Below are 18507 nucleotides of genomic sequence, written 5' to 3'. Positions count from 1 at the left end.
CTTTTTTCTAGAAAAAAGCTTTGACAAAGCTTTTTTGTCACAATCAAGCATTGGCTCAGAGGGCTAGCGCTTCGTTTTTGAGTCCTCCCCGTAAAAAATTTATTTTTATATTTTTGATTGAAATCTGAAATCATTTAAATGCAGCGCTATTATAACAATTATAAGGACATTTTAGATATTATTCTTAAACACATAAAGCATACTCTGCCTTGGGGCGTACTTGAACCTGGGACCTTTAGCATTAGAGACAGACACCTTACAAGCTGGTCTATCGCACAACGTTTTCCGCAGGTGTCAAGTTCAAAACCCGAGAAAACCATGTTAGTGCAAGCGAAAGAACATGTTTAAAGTAAGCCAAGTCGAATTCCGGATAGGTCTATTTCGCTTCCACTCACGTAATTAACTCCGCCATATTGCTCTATCCCCTCTTTTTCGATGTCAAGAAATATTCGAAAAGAGAGAATTAGAGAAAATTACCTATTTTGGTATCAATTTGACATTATTTCAAGGTAAAATTGATATTTGTCGAAAAAACACAAACTTACCATGCGCAATCCTCAAAATTTCGATTGGTTGAACCGCTGTCAAGTCCTCGGGTCCAGATTCCTCTTCATGTTCCATCAGCGCCGTCCTTTTTGACGCCTCTCGCTTAGGGCATTGCTGGTATGTATGGTCTAGCCCAAAGCACTTGAAACAGGCCCCATCCGGCCTCTTGGGTCGTCCGCACTCTCTAGCCATGTGTTCTAGTTGCCGGCAATTGTAGAAACGAATGCCTTCAGGAACGGACGCACGTACTTGGAGCTTCCCCAATTTAGTCTGCTCCTGCGCCGGCATTTTCATCAGTTTGTCATAAATCATAATTTTCTGACGCAGCTCTTGCAAAGAAGTGCAGTAAGCCATTGCAGAAGACTTTCCAGACTGATCTCCCAATCCTTCCACGATAAATCGGACAATATCCTCTTGCGCCAGATCCACCTGTCGCCCAATGCCGCACATAGCCAAAAAATATTGCAGGGCACTTTCTCCAGGTAATTTCTTCCTGGCCTCTAGCTGCTTGAACACATCGAATGCAGCAAGCTTAAAGTCAAAAACTGCTATTAGTTCTGCTCGCAGCCTCGGCCAATTTAAAGCTGCTGCTTCGTTCATAAATGCTCTTGCAGATCCGGTCAACAAAAATTTATAAAAACGTTTTTTCTCCGGCACGCCATATATATCCATAATATTTTAAAAGTAGTCGATCCAACGTAGTACAGGGTATCCATTGTCCCCAGAAAGCGGTTGAATTAGGGCGTCCAGATCACTGATTTCGATGTCGGTTTCTTGAGTTAATTTATTTTGGGTCAACTCTTTTTCCAAATCGGTCACACGTTTACGCGCAGCGTACAACTTTTCGACTTGCTATAGATGTTGTAGTTCTGCCTCGACGCTCGCCGACACTCGTGCACGAAGCTGCCGTCTTGGGGCGTACTTGAACCTGGGACCTTCAGCATCAGAGACAGATACCTTACAAGCTGGTCTATCGCACAACGTTTTCCGCGGGCGTTAAGTATAAAAGCCATGAAAACCATGTTAGTGCAAGCGAGAAAACATGTTTGAAGTAAGCCAAATTTCGAATAGCCCTATTTCTTCCACTAACGTAATGAACGCCGCCATATTGCTCTATCTTCTCTTTTTCGATATCAAGAGATATTCATAGAGAAAATTCCGTTTTTTGGTATCATTTTGACATTATTTCATGGTAAAAATGATATTACTCGAAAAAACACAAACTTACCATGCGCATATCAAACAGATCTTGACGCGTTTTTTTTTTCTGTGCAGCGCTGTATATCATTTAGTATTTTCTTTAGTCTATGACAATCTCTCGTATGACGATGCCCGTTTACCAAATCCTTTTTTTTGTGAGGCTTTAAACCGTTTTTCATTTTTAAAGCGGTCATTTTTTGCATTTTAACTTATTTTTTATAAATATGTTATTTAAAAGCTGAATGACGAGTATCCAATAGTCGAGACACTCGACCATAGCGTTCTCTTGTTTTTTATTTCTCACCGATTTTTTTTTTTTAACTTTCGGGGGTCGGATGGAATCTTACTAGAACCACAGTTACGATGGTGCAATGTGTGATACCAATCCTGGCAATAAAGACAGTTATGAGAGCTTGTGAAATCCCGAATCGATGACTGCTTGCAAAATCGATTGGAGCACAACTGCTTGCTTTAGATATAGGCTAGGCGACCGTCTACTATCATTTGTAGGAAGCGTGGACATACACACACGAAGAAGGACCACTTCGAACACTGTATGTCCCTGCGAGCATAAGGGCGATAATTCTATCGCCTATCGAGCAGAAGTCACTTCTAAGAAGAAAGTGTACATACGAGTATATCGCGTAGAAATAACTTCTAAGTCACTCCTGGGCGATAGAAAGGCGATAGCACATATTTCGATGGCAAAGAAGTATTTTCTTAGACACTTCTAGACGATAGATAGATGATACAAAAACAAAGTAAAAACAAATTTTTTATTAAAGATTTCCAATAGGGAAAGGCTTTTGCCTATCTTCTACAAGCATCTGTTATGTCACGTCTAAGTAACTTCCAGAAGTCACTTCGGCGATATCGCATTCGGATCGCGAAAGTCACTCCCGTCGGGAAGAAATGTGCCACTTCGGCGGCACTTCTCGGAGTCACTTCCACGACACTTCGAGAAGTCACTTCGGCGATATCGCATTCGGATCGCGGAAGTCACTCCCGTCGGTAAGAAATGTTCCACTTCGGCGGCACTTCTCGGAGTCACTTTGGCGACACTTCCAGAAGTCACTTCGGCGATATCGCATTCGGATCGCGAAAGTCACTCCCGTCGGGAAGAAATGTGCCACTTCGGCGGCACTTCTCGGAGTCACTTCCACGACACTTCGAGAAGTCACTTCGGCGATATCGCATTCGGATCGCGGAAGTCACTCCCGTCGGTAAGAAATGTTCCACTTCGGCGGCACTTCTCGGAGTCACTTTGGCGACACTTCCAGAAGTCACTTCGGCGATATCGCATTCGGATCGCGGAAGTCACTCTCGTCGGTAAGAAATGTGCCACTTCGGCGCCACTTCTCGGAGTCACTTCGGCGACACTTCCAGAAGTTACTTCTGCGACACGATAGCTATGAGCTGGGGCCTAATAATATCGCTATTAAATTACACTCAAGGAGTCCGCAAACAACGATTATACTAAAATATATAAAAAAATACTAGTTAAGAAAGCTCTGAAAATAGCAAAGAATATAGTTGGTAACATTGGTAATAGTTGAAAACCAAAGCGAATTCACCCAATGGGTATTTGACTCAACAATACCAACCGATTGATATAAAAAAATAAAAAAGTGATCGGAAAGTGTGTAAAAGGCGAAAGAAAGCCCATAAAGTATATGTACTCGTATATATCCTTGATCAGGACTACTAGCTAAGTATCTAGCCATATCGGTCTCTCTGTCCGTCCGAAAGCTAGAAATTTAGAATTTGGCATGTAGAGGAGTGCCACGCCCACTCTAACTCCCAAAATCCGCGAAAGATTTAGCGCCTGCAGTTTTTATGCTAGGAAAAATTGTAAACTGAAAATTTTAACTAACATCAATACTTATCGATTGACTTAAAAAATGAGTGACGCCCACTCTAACGCCCACAATTCGCAATAAACCTAATAAACATAAATCTGTCTGCCGCTCATATAATATATACTAACGCTTTGATGCTTATATATCTCCATTTCCATGCTCCTTGCATTACCCCTCTCCCCATTCTGACCTGTAATCAATTTACATTGGAAGGAAAGAGAAGGAAGATCGTTTACTCAGTGCACTAAATTTCCACTTTATCTGGCATTTAATATAACCAGTTAACCAAAAGACCTAAAGAAACAGACATAAGGAAGTGGGCTTGTCTGGCCCACCAACATTTTCTTTTGCATTATCATTATAGTATACAGCATTATTTCGCATTTTCTTGCTACGCTGACCCATCTTGCCCTTACAGCAAACAAATCGATATTAGAAAAATTTAGGTTACCTGAGAAAAATTTAATTTCCATCAATAGTGCGGAAAAGTGCAGAATAAGACTAGCACACAGAAAAAAAAAATTGATATGATACGATGGTCAATTTGATGAAATCCAGTATCAATTCGTCCCTGATATGCCAAATATCAATTTGATATGATATTTCGGTAATATCATTTTTACATTTGCGGTATCACTTTTTTCTAGAAAAAAGCTTTGACAAAGCTTTTTTGTCACAATCAAGCATTGGCTCAGAGGGCTAGCGCTTCGTTTTTGAGTCCTCCCCGTAAAAAATTTATTTTTATATTTTTGATTGAAATCTGAAATCATTTAAATGCAGCGCTATTATAACAATTATAAGGACATTTTAGATATTATTCTTAAACACATAAAGCATACTCTGCCTTGGGGCGTACTTGAACCTGGGACCTTTAGCATTAGAGACAGACACCTTACAAGCTGGTCTATCGCACAACGTTTTCCGCAGGTGTCAAGTTCAAAACCCGAGAAAACCATGTTAGTGCAAGCGAAAGAACATGTTTAAAGTAAGCCAAGTCGAATTCACGTAATTAACTCCGCCATATTGCTCTATCCCCTCTTTTTCGATGTCAAGAAATATTCGAAAAGAGAGAATTAGAGAAAATTACATATTTTGGTATCAATTTGACATTATTTCAAGGTAAAATTGATATTTGTCGAAAAAACACAAACTTACCATGCGCAATCCTCAAAATTTCGATTGGTTGAACCGCTGTCAAGTCCTCGGGTCCAGATTCCTCTTCATGTTCCATCAGCGCCGTCCTTTTTGACGCCTCTCGCTTAGGGCATTGCTGGTATGTATGGTCTAGCCCAAAGCACTTGAAACAGGCCCCATCCGGCCTCTTGGGTCGTCCGCACTCTCTAGCCATGTGTTCTAGTTGCCGGCAATTGTAGAAACGAATGCCTTCAGGAACGGACGCACGTACTTGGAGCTTCCCCAATTTAGTCTGCTCCTGCGCCGGCATTTTCATCAGTTTGTCATAAATCATAATTTTCTGACGCAGCTCTTGCAAAGAAGTGCAGTAAGCCATTGCAGAAGACTTTCCAGACTGATCTCCCAATCCTTCCACGATAAATCGGACAATATCCTCTTGCGCCAGATCCACCTGTCGCCCAATGCCGCACATAGCCAAAAAATATTGCAGGGCACTTTCTCCAGGTAATTTCTTCCTGGCCTCTAGCTGCTTGAACACATCGAATGCAGCAAGCTTAAAGTCAAAAACTGATATTAGTTCTGCTCGCAGCCTCGGCCAATTTAAAGCTGCTGCTTCGTTCATAAATGCTCTTGCAGATCCGGTCAACAAAAATTTATAAAAACGTTTTTTCTCCGGCACGCTATATATATCCATAATATTTTAAAAGTAGTCGATCCAACGTAGTACAGGGTATCCATTGTCCCCAGAAAGCGGTTGAATTAGGGCGTCCAGATCACTGATTTCGATGTCGGTTTCTTGAGTTAATTTATTTTGGGTCAACTCTTTTTCCAAATCGGTCACACGTTTACGCGCAGCGTACAACTTTTCGACTTGCTATAGATGTTGTAGTTCTGCCTCGACGCTCGCCGACACTCGTGCACGAAGCTGCCGTCTTGGGGCGTACTTGAACCTGGGACCTTCAGCATCAGAGACAGATACCTTACAAGCTGGTCTATCGCACAACGTTTTCCGCGGGCGTTAAGTATAAAAGCCATGAAAACCATGTTAGTGCAAGCGAGAAAACATGTTTGAAGTAAGCCAAATTTCGAATAGCCCTATTTCTTCCACTAACGTAATTAACGCCGCCATATTGCTCTATCTTCTCTTTTTCGATATCAAGAGATATTCATAGAGAAAATTCCGTTTTTTGGTATCATTTTGACATTATTTCATGGTAAAAATGATATTACTCGAAAAAACACAAACTTACCATGCGCATATCAAACAGATCTTGACGCGTTTTTTTTTTCTGTGCAGCGCTGTATATCATTTAGTATTTTCTTTAGTCTATGACAATCTCTCGTATGACGATGCCCGTTTACCAAATGCTTTTTTTTGTGAGGCTTTAAACCGTTTTTCATTTTTAAAGCGGTCATTTTTTGCATTTTAACTTATTTTTTATAAATATGTTATTTAAAAGCTGAATGACGAGTATCCAATAGTCGAGACACTCGACCATAGCGTTCTCTTGTTTTTTATTTCTCACCGATTTTTTTTTTTTAACTTTCGGGGGTCGGATGGAATCTTACTAGAACCACAGTTACGATGGTGCAATGTGTGATACCAATCCTGGCAATAAAGACAGTTATGAGAGCTTGTGAAATCCCGAATCGATGACTGCTTGCAAAATCGATTGGAGCACAACTGCTTGCTTTAGATATAGGCTAGGCGACCGTCTACTATCATTTGTAGGAAGCGTGGACATACACACACGAAGAAGGACCACTTCGAACACTGTATGTCCCTGCGAGCATAAGGGCGATAATTCTATCGCCTATCGAGCAGAAGTCACTTCTAAGAAGAAAGTGTACATACGAGTATATCGCGTAGAAATAACTTCTAAGTCACTCCTGGGCGATAGAAAGGCGATAGCACAGTCACTTCGGCGATATCGCATTCGGATCGCGGAAGTCACTCTCGTCGGTAAGAAATGTGCCACTTCGGCGCCACTTCTCGGAGTCACTTCGGCGACACTTCCAGAAGTTACTTCTGCGACACTTCCAGAAGTCACTTCGGCGATATCGCATTCGGATCGCGCAAGTCACTCCCGTCGGTAAGAAATGTTCCACTTCGGCGGCACTTCTCGAAGTCACTTTGGCGACACTTCCGGGAGTCTCTTCGGCGACACTTCAAGAAGAGTCTCGTCGCATCTCTCGCTTCCCTTGTACAAGTTGTATTTACACGAAAGAGTTTGAAAAACTTGGTAAAAGCATCAATAACCACTAGCAGATGTTTTCTCTTTGACATTATACTCCAAAGGGGCCCAAATGATTTCTACGGAGTGTATGAAGTGGAATACAAGGTTTCGGAATACTTTGCAAGGTTCTATCATGAATCGGTCTCGGCACTGAATGCAAATGCACAACATTTCTAATAAAATGCTCAACTTTAGTTCTCAATTTTGGAAACCAATAGGTTCTTCTTAAGTCCTTAACGCACTTATCCGCTGCCAAGTGTCCAAGTTTTTCATGAGATTTCTTAAACAGCTGTTCTTGCATGCACATATAAACAATAAAAATCGTCGCCATTCTTTATACATACTAGTCCATTCCTCAACTCAAAGTAACGCAAATAAATGTGTCGTCACGAGATTCCAATTTATCATTTGCCCAGGCCATTTTACTACCGTCCATGTAATTCAAATTAGCTTTCTCTTCCTCTTTTTCCTCTCGAAGATTCCCTAACATAGCACGTATTCGCTCTAAGGGGTCTTTACTACAGCTATCAACTAACATAGTATCTACAGAAGTGTCTCTACGGATCTCTAAAAGGCTTTGAATAATGCTATCTCCACGCTCCCATTAAGGTTGTCTCTACGGATTTCTAAAAGTTCGTCTCTACAGTTATCTCTATAGTTCTCAAAAAGTTTGTCTCTAGGGTTCTCTACACAGTGGGCTCTACGGTTCTCTACAAGGTGGTCTCTACGGTTCTTTTCAAGGTTTTCTACACAGTCTTCATCATTGTCGAACTCACTACTCCTTAACAGCTTCTATCGCGTAGAAATAACTTCTAAGTCACTCCTGGGCGATAGAAAGGCGATAGCACATATTTCGATGGCAAAGAAGTATTTTCTTAGACACTTCTAGACGATAGATAGATGATACAAAAACAAAGTAAAAACAAATTTTTTATTAAAGATTTCCAATAGGGAAAGGCTTTCTGCTATCTTCTAAAAGCATCTGTTATGTCACTTCTAAGTAACTTCCAGAAGTCACTTCGGCGATATCGCATTCGGATCGCGAAAGTCACATAAAAAAAATGTGCCACTTCGGCGGCACTTCTCGGAGTTACTTCGGCGACACTTTCAGAAGTGTCGGTGAAGACACTTCAAGAAAAGTCGACGAAGTGACTTCCCGAAGTGTAGAAGGTTAATCGAAAGCCATCATTGGTGAGAGGAAATCTCGATAGTTTCGGAATGAGCTTCGCCACTTGTTTTTGAATTTATGTGAAATAATTTTTCAACGGATGTTACACCCGTGAGACGTCTCGGACCTGTAATCAATTTACATTGGATGGAAAGAGAAGGAAGATCGTGTACTCAGTGCACTAAATGTCCACTTTATCTGGCATTTAATATAACCAGTTAACCAAAAGACCTAAAGAAACAGACATAAGGAAGTGGGCTTGTCTGGCCCACCAACATTTTCTTTTGCATTATCATTATAGTATACAGCATTATTTCGCATTTTCTTGCTACGCTGACCCATCTTGCCCTTACATACAGCAAACAAATCGATATTAGAAAAATTTAGGTTACCTGAGAAAAATTTAATTTCCATCAATAGTGCGGAAAAGTGCAGAATAAGACTAGCACACAGAAAAAAAAAATTGATATGATACGATGGTCAATTTGATGAAATCCAGTATCAATTCGTCCCTGATATGCCACATATCAATTTGATATGATATTTCTAGAAAAAAGCTTTGACAAAGCTTTTTTGTCACAATCAAGCATTGGCTCAGAGGGCTAGCGCTTCGTTTTTGAGTCCTCCCCGTGAAAAATTTATTTTTATATTTTTGATTGAAATCTGAAATCATTTAAATGCAGCGCTATTATAACAATTATAAGGACATTTTAGATATTATTCTTAAACACATAAAGCATACTCTGCCTTGGGGCGTACTTGAACCTGGGACCTTTGGCATTAGAGACAGACACCTTACAAGCTGGTCTATCGCACAACGTTTTCCGCAGGTGTCAAGTTCAAAACCCGAGAAAACCATGTTAGTGCAATCGAAATAACAAGTTTAAAGTAAGCCAAGTCGAATTCCGGATAGGTCTATTTCGCTTCCACTCACGTAATTAACTCCGCAATATTGCTCTATCCCCTCTTTTTCGATGTCAAGAAATATTCGAAAAGAGAGGATTAGAGAAAATTACATATTTTGGTATCAATTTGACATTATTTCAAGGTAAAATTGATATTTGTCGAAAAAACACAAACTTACCATGCGCAATCCTCAAAATTTCGATTGGTTGAACCGCTGTCAAGTCCTCGGGTCCAGATTCCTCTTCATGTTCCATCAGCGCCGTCCTTTTTGACGCCTCTCGCTTAGGGCATTGCTGGTATGTATGGTCTAGCCCAAAGCACTTGAAACAGGCCCCATCCGGCCTCTTGGGTCGTCCGCACTCTCTAGCCATGTGTTCTAGTTGCCGGCAATTGTAGAAACGAATGCCTTCAGGAACGGACGCACGTACTTGGAGCTTCCCCAATTTAGTCTGCTCCTGCGCCGGCATTTTCATCAGTTTGTCATAAATCATAATTTTCTGACGCAGCTCTTGCAAAGAAGTGCAGTAAGCCATTGCAGAAGACTTTCCAGACTGATCTCCCAATCCTTCCACGATAAATCGGACGGTATCCTCTTGCGCCAGATCCACCTGTCGCCCAATGCCGCACATAGCCAAAAAATATTGCAGGGCACTTTCTCCAGGTAATTTCTTCCTGGCCTCTAGCTGCTTGAACACATCGAATGCAGCAAGCTTAAAGTCAAAAACTGATATTAGTTCTGCTCGCAGCCTCGGCCAATTTAAAGCTGCTGCTTCGTTCATAAATGCTCTTGCAGATCCGGTCAACAAAAATTTATAAAAACGTTTTTTCTCCGGCACGCCATATATATCCATAATATTTTAAAAGTAGTCGATCCAACGTAGTACAGGGTATCCATTGTCCCCAGAAAGCGGTTGAATTAGGGCGTCCAGATCACTGATTTCGATGTCGGTTTCTTGAGTTAATTTATTTTGGGTCAACTCTTTTTCCAAATCGGTCACACGTTTACGCGCAGCGTACAACTTTTCGACTTGCTATAGATGTTGTAGTTCGTTTTCGTTTTCCGCGGGCGTTAAGTATAAAAGCCATGAAAACCATGTTAGTGCAAGCGAGAAAACATGTTTGAAGTAAGCCAAATTTCGAATAGCCCTATTTCTTCCACTTACGTAATTAACGCCGCCATATTGCTCTATCTTCTCTTTTTCGATATCAAGAGAAAGAGAAAATTGCGTTTTTTGGTATCAATTTGACATTATTTCATGGTAAAAATGATATTTGTAGAAAAAACACAAACTTACCATGCGCATATCAAACACATCTTGACGCGTTTTTTTTTCTGTGCAGCGCTGTATATCATTTAGTATTTTCTTTAGTCTATGACAATCTCTCGTATGACGATGCCCGTTTACCAAATGCTTTTTTTGTGAGGCTTTAAACCGTTTTTCATTTTTAAAGCGGTCATTTTTTGCATTTTAACTTATTTTTTATAAATATGTTATTTAAAAGCTGAATGACGAGTATCCAATAGTCGAGACACTCGACCATAGCGTTCTCTTGTTTTTTATTTCTCACCGATTTTTTTTTTTTAACTTTCGGGGGTCGGATGGAATCTTACTAGAACCACAGTTACGATGGTGCAATGTGTGATACCAATCCTGGCAATAAAGATAGTTATGAGAGCTTGTGAAATCCCGAATCGATGACTGCTTGCATAATCGATTGGAGCATAACTGCTTGCTTTAGATATAGGCTAGGCGACCGTCTACTATCATTTGTATGAAGCGTGGACATACACACACGAAGAAGGACCACTTCGAACACTGTATGTCCCTGCGAGCATAAGGGCGATAATTCTATCGCCTATCGAGCAGAAGTCACTTCTAAGAAGAAAGTGTACATACGAGTATATCGCGTAGAAATAACTTCTAAGTCACTCCTGGGCGATAGAAAGGCGAAAGCACATATTTCGATGGCAAAGAAGTATTTTCTTAGACACTTCTAGACGATAGATAGATGATACAAAAACAAAGTAAAAACAAATTTTTTATTAAAGATTTTCAATAGGGAAAGGCTTTTTGCTATCTTCTACAAGCATCTGTTATGTCACTTCTAAGTAACTTCCAGAAGTCACTTCGGCGATATCGCATTCGGATCGCGAAAGTCACTCCCGTCGGGAAGAAATGTGCCACTTCGGCGGCACTTCTCGGAGTCACTTCCACGACACTTCGAGAAGTCACTTCGGCGATATCACATTCGGATCGCGGAAGTCACTCCCGTCAGTAAGAAATGTTCCACTTCGGCGGCACTTCTCGGAGTCACTTTGGCGACACTTCCAGAAGTCACTTCGGCGATATCGCATTCGGATCGCGGAAGTCACTCTCGTCGGTAAGAAATGTGCCACTTCGGCGCCACTTCTCGGAGTCACTTCGGCGACACTTCCAGAAGTTACTTCTGCGACACTTCCAGAAGTCACTTCGGCGATATCGCATTCGGATCGCGCAAGTCACTCCCGTCGGGAAGAAATGTGCCACTTCGGCGGCACTTCTCGAAGTCACTTCGGCGACACTTCAAGAAGAGTCTCGTCGCATCTCTCGCTTCCCTTGTACAAGTTGTATTTACACGAAAGAGTTTGAAAAACTTGGTAAAAGCATCAATAACCACTAGCAGATGTTTTCTCTTTGACATTATACTCCAAAGGGGCCCAAATGATTTCTACGGAGTGTATGAAGTGGAATACAAGGTTTCGGAATACTTTGCAAGGTTCTATCATGAATCGATCTCGGCACTGAATGCAAAATGCACAACAGGCAATTTCTAATAAAATGCTCAACTTTAGTTCTCAATTTTGGAAACCAATAGGTTCTTCTTAAGTCCTTAACGCACTTATCCGCTGCCAAGTGTCCAAGTTTTTCATGAGATTTCTTAAACAGCTGTTCTTGCATGCACATATAAACAATAAAAATCGTCGCCATTCTTTATACATACTAGTCCATTCCTCAACTCAAAGTATCGCAAATAAATGTGTCGTCACGAGATTCCAATTCATCATTTGCCCAGGCCATTTTACTACCGTCCATGTAATTCAAATTAGCTTTCTCATCATCTTTTTCCTCTCGAAGATTCCCTAACATAGCACGTATTCGCTCTAAGGGGTCTTTACTACAGCTATCAACTAACATAGTATCTACAGAAGTGTCTCTACGGATCTCTAAAAGGCTTTGAATAATGCTATCTCCACGCTCCCATTAAGGTTGTCTCTACGGATTTCTAAAAGTTCGTCTCTACAGTTATCTCTATAGTTCTCAAAAAGTTTGTCTCTAGGGTTCTCTACACAGTGGGCTCTACGGTTCTCTACAAGGTGGTCTCTACGGTTCTTTTCAAGGTTTTCTACACAGTCTTCATCATTGTCGAACTCACTACTCCTTAACAGCTTCTATCGCGTAGAAATAACTTCTAAGTCACTCCTGGGCGATAGAAAGGCGATAGCACATATTTCGATGGCAAAGAAGTATTTTCTTAGACACTTCTAGACGATAGATAGATGATACCAAAACAAAGTAAAAACAAATTTTTTATTAAAGATTTCCAATAGGGAAAGGCTTTCTGCTATCTTCTAAAAGCATCTGTTATGTCACTTCTAAGTAACTTCCAGAAGTCACTTCGGCGATATCGCATTCGGATCGCGAAAGTCACATAAAAAAAATGTGCCACTTCGGCGGCACTTCTCGGAGTTACTTCGGCGACACTTTCAGAAGTGTCGGTGAAGACACTTCAAGAAAAGTCGACGAAGTGACTTCCCGAAGTGTAGAAGGTTAATCGAAAGCCATCATTGGTGAGAGGAAATCTCGATAGTTTCGGAATGAGCTTCGCCACTTGTTTTTGAATTTATGTGAAATAATTTTTCAACGGATGTTACACCCGTGAGACGTCTCGGACCTGTAATCAATTTACATTGGATGGAAAGAGAAGGAAGATCGTGTACTCAGTGCACTAAATGTCCACTTTATCTGGCATTTAATATAACCAGTTAACCAAAAGACCTAAAGAAACAGACATAAGGAAGTGGGCTTGTCTGGCCCACCAACATTTTCTTTTGCATTATCATTATAGTATACAGCATTATTTCGCATTTTCTTGCTACGCTGACCCATCTTGCCCTTACATACACCAAACAAATCGATATTAGAAAAATTTAGGTTACCTGAGAAAAATTTAATTTCCATCAATAGTGCGGAAAAGTGCAGAATAAGACTAGCACACAGAAAAAAAAAATTGATATGATACGATGGTCAATTTGATGAAATCCAGTATCAATTCGTCCCTGATATGCCAAATATCAATTTGATATGATATTTCGGTAATATCATTTTTACATTTGCGGTATCACTTTTTTCTAGAAAAAAGCTTTGACAAAGCTTTTTTGTCACAATCAAGCATTGGCTCAGAGGGCTAGCGCTTCGTTTTTGAGTCCTCCCCGTGAAAAATTTATTTTTATATTTTTGATTGAAATCTGAAATCATTTAAATGCAGCGCTATTATAACAATTATAAGGACATTTTAGATATTATTCTTAAACACATAAAGCATACTCTGCCTTGGGGCGTACTTGAACCTGGGACCTTTGGCATTAGAGACAGACACCTTACAAGCTGGTCTATCGCACAACGTTTTCCGCAGGTGTCAAGTTCAAAACCCGAGAAAACCATGTTAGTGCAATCGAAATAACAAGTTTAAAGTAAGCCAAGTCGAATTCCGGATAGGTCTATTTCGCTTCCACTCACGTAATTAACTCCGCAATATTGCTCTATCCCCTCTTTTTCGATGTCAAGAAATATTCGAAAAGAGAGAATTAGAGAAAATTACATATTTTGGTATCAATTTGACATTATTTCAAGGTAAAATTGATATTTGTCGAAAAAACACAAACTTACCATGCGCAATCCTCAAAATTTCGATTGGTTGAACCGCTGTCAAGTCCTCGGGTCCAGATTCCTCTTCATGTTCCATCAGCGCCGTCCTTTTTGACGCCTCTCGCTTAGGGCATTGCTGGTATGTATGGTCTAGCCCAAAGCACTTGAAACAGGCCCCATCCGGCCTCTTGGGTCGTCCGCACTCTCTAGCCATGTGTTCTAGTTGCCGGCAATTGTAGAAACGAATGCCTTCAGGAACGGACGCACGTACTTGGAGCTTCCCCAATTTAGTCTGCTCCTGCGCCGGCATTTTCATCAGTTTGTCATAAATCATAATTTTCTGACGCAGCTCTTGCAAAGAAGTGCAGTAAGCCATTGCAGAAGACTTTCCAGACTGATCTCCCAATCCTTCCACGATAAATCGGACGGTATCCTCTTGCGCCAGATCCACCTGTCGCCCAATGCCGCACATAGCCAAAAAATATTGCAGGGCACTTTCTCCAGGTAATTTCTTCCTGGCCTCTAGCTGCTTGAACACATCGAATGCAGCAAGCTTAAAGTCAAAAACTGATATTAGTTCTGCTCGCAGCCTCGGCCAATTTAAAGCTGCTGCTTCGTTCATAAATGCTCTTGCAGATCCGGTCAACAAAAATTTATAAAAACGTTTTTTCTCCGGCACGCCATATATATCCATAATATTTTAAAAGTAGTCGATCCAACGTAGTACAGGGTATCCATTGTCCCCAGAAAGCGGTTGAATTAGGGCGTCCAGATCACTGATTTCGATGTCGGTTTCTTGAGTTAATTTATTTTGGGTCAACTCTTTTTCCAAATCGGTCACACGTTTACGCGCAGCGTACAACTTTTCGACTTGCTATAGATGTTGTAGTTCGTTTTCGTTTTCCGCGGGCGTTAAGTATAAAAGCCATGAAAACCATGTTAGTGCAAGCGAGAAAACATGTTTGAAGTAAGCCAAATTTCGAATAGCCCTATTTCTTCCACTTACGTAATTAACGCCGCCATATTGCTCTATCTTCTCTTTTTCGATATCAAGAGAAAGAGAAAATTGCGTTTTTTGGTATCAATTTGACATTATTTCATGGTAAAAATGATATTTGTAGAAAAAACACAAACTTACCATGCGCATATCAAACACATCTTGACGCGTTTTTTTTTCTGTGCAGCGCTGTATATCATTTAGTATTTTCTTTAGTCTATGACAATCTCTCGTATGACGATGCCCGTTTACCAAATGCTTTTTTTGTGAGGCTTTAAACCGTTTTTCATTTTTAAAGCGGTCATTTTTTGCATTTTAACTTATTTTTTATAAATATGTTATTTAAAAGCTGAATGACGAGTATCCAATAGTCGAGACACTCGACCATAGCGTTCTCTTGTTTTTTATTTCTCACCGATTTTTTTTTTTTAACTTTCGGGGGTCGGATGGAATCTTACTAGAACCACAGTTACGATGGTGCAATGTGTGATACCAATCCTGGCAATAAAGACAGTTATGAGAGCTTGTGAAATCCCGAATCGATGACTGCTTGCATAATCGATTGGAGCATAACTGCTTGCTTTAGATATAGGCTAGGCGACCGTCTACTATCATTTGTATGAAGCGTGGACATACACACACGAAGAAGGACCACTTCGAACACTGTATGTCCCTGCGAGCATAAGGGCGATAATTCTATCGCCTATCGAGCAGAAGTCACTTCTAAGAAGAAAGTGTACATACGAGTATATCGCGTAGAAATAACTTCTAAGTCACTCCTGGGCGATAGAAAGGCGATAGCACATATTTCGATGGCAAAGAAGTATTTTTTTAGACACTTCTAGACGATAGATAGATGATACAAAAACAAAGTAAAAACAAATTTTTTATTAAAGATTTCCAATAGGGAAAGGCTTTTGCCTATCTTCTACAAGCATCTGTTATGTCACGTCTAAGTAACTTCCAGAAGTCACTTCGGCGATATCGCATTCGGATCGCGAAAGTCACTCCCGTCGGGAAGAAATGTGCCACTTCGGCGGCACTTCTCGGAGTCACTTCCACGACACTTCGAGAAGTCACTTCGGCGATATCACATTCGGATCGCGGAAGTCACTCCCGTCGGTAAGAAATGTTCCACTTCGGCGGCACTTCTCGGAGTCACTTTGGCGACACTTCCAGAAGTCACTTCGGCGATATCGGATTCGGATCGCGGAAGTCACTCTCGTCGGTAAGAAATGTGCCACTTCGGCGCCACTTCTCGGAGTCACTTCGGCGACACTTCCAGAAGTTACTTCTGCGACACTTCCAGAAGTCACTTCGGCGATATCGCATTCGGATCGCGCAAGTCACTCCCGTCGGGAAGAAATGTGCCACTTCGGCGGCACTTCTCGAAGTCACTTCGGCGACACTTCAAGAAGAGTCTCGTCGCATCTCTCGCTTCCCTTGTACAAGTTGTATTTACACGAAAGAGTTTGAAAAACTTGGTAAAAGCATCAATAACCACTAGCAGATGTTTTCTCTTTGACATTATACTCCAAAGGGGCCCAAATGATTTCTACGGAGTGTATGAAGTGGAATACAAGGTTTCGGAATACTTTGCAAGGTTCTATCATGAATCGATCTCGGCACTGAATGCAAAATGCACAACAGGCAATTTCTAATAAAATGCTCAACTTTAGTTCTCAATTTTGGAAACCAATAGGTTCTTCTTAAGTCCTTAACGCACTTATCCGCTGCCAAGTGTCCAAGTTTTTCATGAGATTTCTTAAACAGCTGTTCTTGCATGCACATATAAACAATAAAAATCGTCGCCATTCTTTATACATACTAGTCCATTCCTCAACTCAAAGTAACGCAAATAAATGTGTCGTCACGAGATTCCAATTTATCATTTGCCCAGGCCATTTTACTACCGTCCATGTAATTCAAATTAGCTTTCTCTTCCTCTTTTTCCTCTCGAAGATTCCCTAACATAGCACGTATTCGCTCTAAAGGGTCTTTACTACAGCTATCAACTAACATAGTATCTACAGAAGTGTCTCTACGGATCTCTAAAAGGCTTTGAATAATGCTATCTCCACGCTCCCATTAAGGTTGTCTCTACGGATTTCTAAAAGTTCGTCTCTACAGTTATCTCTATAGTTCTCAAAAAGTTTGTCTCTAGGGTTCTCTACACAGTGGGCTCTACGGTTCTCTACAAGGTGGTCTCTACGGTTCTTTTCAAGGTTTTCTACACAGTCTTCATCATTGTCGAACTCACTACTCCTTAACAGCTTCTATCGCGTAGAAATAACTTCTAAGTCACTCCTGGGCGATAGAAAGGCGATAGCACATATTTCGATGGCAAAGAAGTATTTTCTTAGACACTTCTAGACGATAGATAGATGATACCAAAACAAAGTAAAAACAAATTTTTTATTAAAGATTTCCAATAGGGAAAGGCTTTCTGCTATCTTCTAAAAGCATCTGTTATGTCACTTCTAAGTAACTTCCAGAAGTCACTTCGGCGATATCGCATTCGGATCGCGAAAGTCACATAAAAAAAATGTGCCACTTCGGCGGCACTTCTCGGAGTCACTTCCACGACACTTCGAGAAGTCACTTCGGCGATATCGCATTCGGATCGCGGAAGTCACTCCCGTCGGTACGAAATGTTCCACTTCGGCGGCTCTTCTCGGAGTCACTTTGGCGACACTTGCAGAAGTCACTTCGGCGATATCGCATTCGGATCGCGGAAGTCACTCTCGTCGGTAAGAAATGTGCCACTTCGGCGCCACTTCTCGGAGTCACTTCGGCGACACTTCCAGAAGTTACTTCTGCGACACTTCCAGAAGTCACTTCGGCGATATCGCATTCGGATCGCGCAAGTCACTCCCGTCGGGAAGATATGTGCCACTTCGGCGGCACTTCTCGAAGTCACTTCGGCGACACTTCCAGAAGTTACTTCTGCGACACTTCCAGAAGTCACTTCGGCGATATCGCAATCCTGGCAATAAAGACAGTTATGAGAGCTTGTGAAATCCCGAATCGATGACTGCTTGCAAAATCGATTGGAGCACAACTGCTTGCTTTAGATATAGGCTAGGCGACCGTCTACTATCATTTGTAGGAAGCGTGGACATACACACACGAAGAAGGACCACTTCGAACACTGTATGTCCCTGCGAGCATAAGGGCGATAATTCTATCGCCTATCGAGCAGAAGTCACTTCTAAGAAGAAAGTGTACATACGAGTATATCGCGTAGAAATAACTTCTAAGTCACTCCTGGGCGATAGAAAGGCGATAGCACAGTCACTTCGGCGATATCGCATTCGGATCGCGGAAGTCACTCTCGTCGGTAAGAAATGTGCCACTTCGGCGCCACTTCTCGGAGTCACTTCGGCGACACTTCCAGAAGTTACTTCTGCGACACTTCCAGAAGTCACTTCGGCGATATCGCATTCGGATCGCGCAAGTCACTCCCGTCGGGAAGATATGTGCCACTTCGGCGGCACTTCTCGAAGTCACTTTGGCGACACTTCCGGGAGTCTCTTCGGCGACACTTCAAGAA

At 41.4% G+C, this 18507-nt stretch overlaps 2 protein-coding genes across 18 annotated transcripts in view; one reads left to right on the top strand and one right to left on the bottom strand.

The window, feature by feature from the left end:
• LOC108035863 (acetylcholine receptor subunit alpha-like) overlaps nt 1-18507 on the top strand; it is a 604633-nt gene that overhangs the window by 95958 nt on the left and 490168 nt on the right. The gene's annotated exons all lie outside the window — the stretch shown is intronic.
• LOC127010856 (uncharacterized) lies at nt 94-14904 on the bottom strand. Of its 2 annotated transcripts, none has more exons than XM_050886186.1 (2): nt 13911-14904; nt 94-477 (listed from the first exon to the last, which is right to left on the bottom strand). In XM_050886186.1, exon 1 carries the CDS (start codon nt 14649-14651, stop codon nt 13938-13940), a length of 714 nt encoding a protein of 237 aa, XP_050742143.1. In that variant the 5' UTR covers nt 14652-14904; the 3' UTR covers nt 94-477; nt 13911-13937. The 2 variants fall into 2 exon arrangements, with proteins under 2 accessions (XP_050742143.1, XP_050742142.1); XM_050886185.1 differs by lacking the exon at nt 13911-14904 and adding an exon at nt 9161-10154.

The sequence above is a fragment of the Drosophila biarmipes genome, chromosome 3L (genome assembly GCF_025231255.1).
Source record: "Drosophila biarmipes strain raj3 chromosome 3L, RU_DBia_V1.1, whole genome shotgun sequence".
Classification (NCBI taxonomy): domain Eukaryota; kingdom Metazoa; phylum Arthropoda; class Insecta; order Diptera; family Drosophilidae; genus Drosophila; species Drosophila biarmipes.
Note: the sequence above shows the minus strand (reverse complement) of the source record. Positions and strands in the feature narration are given on the sequence as shown.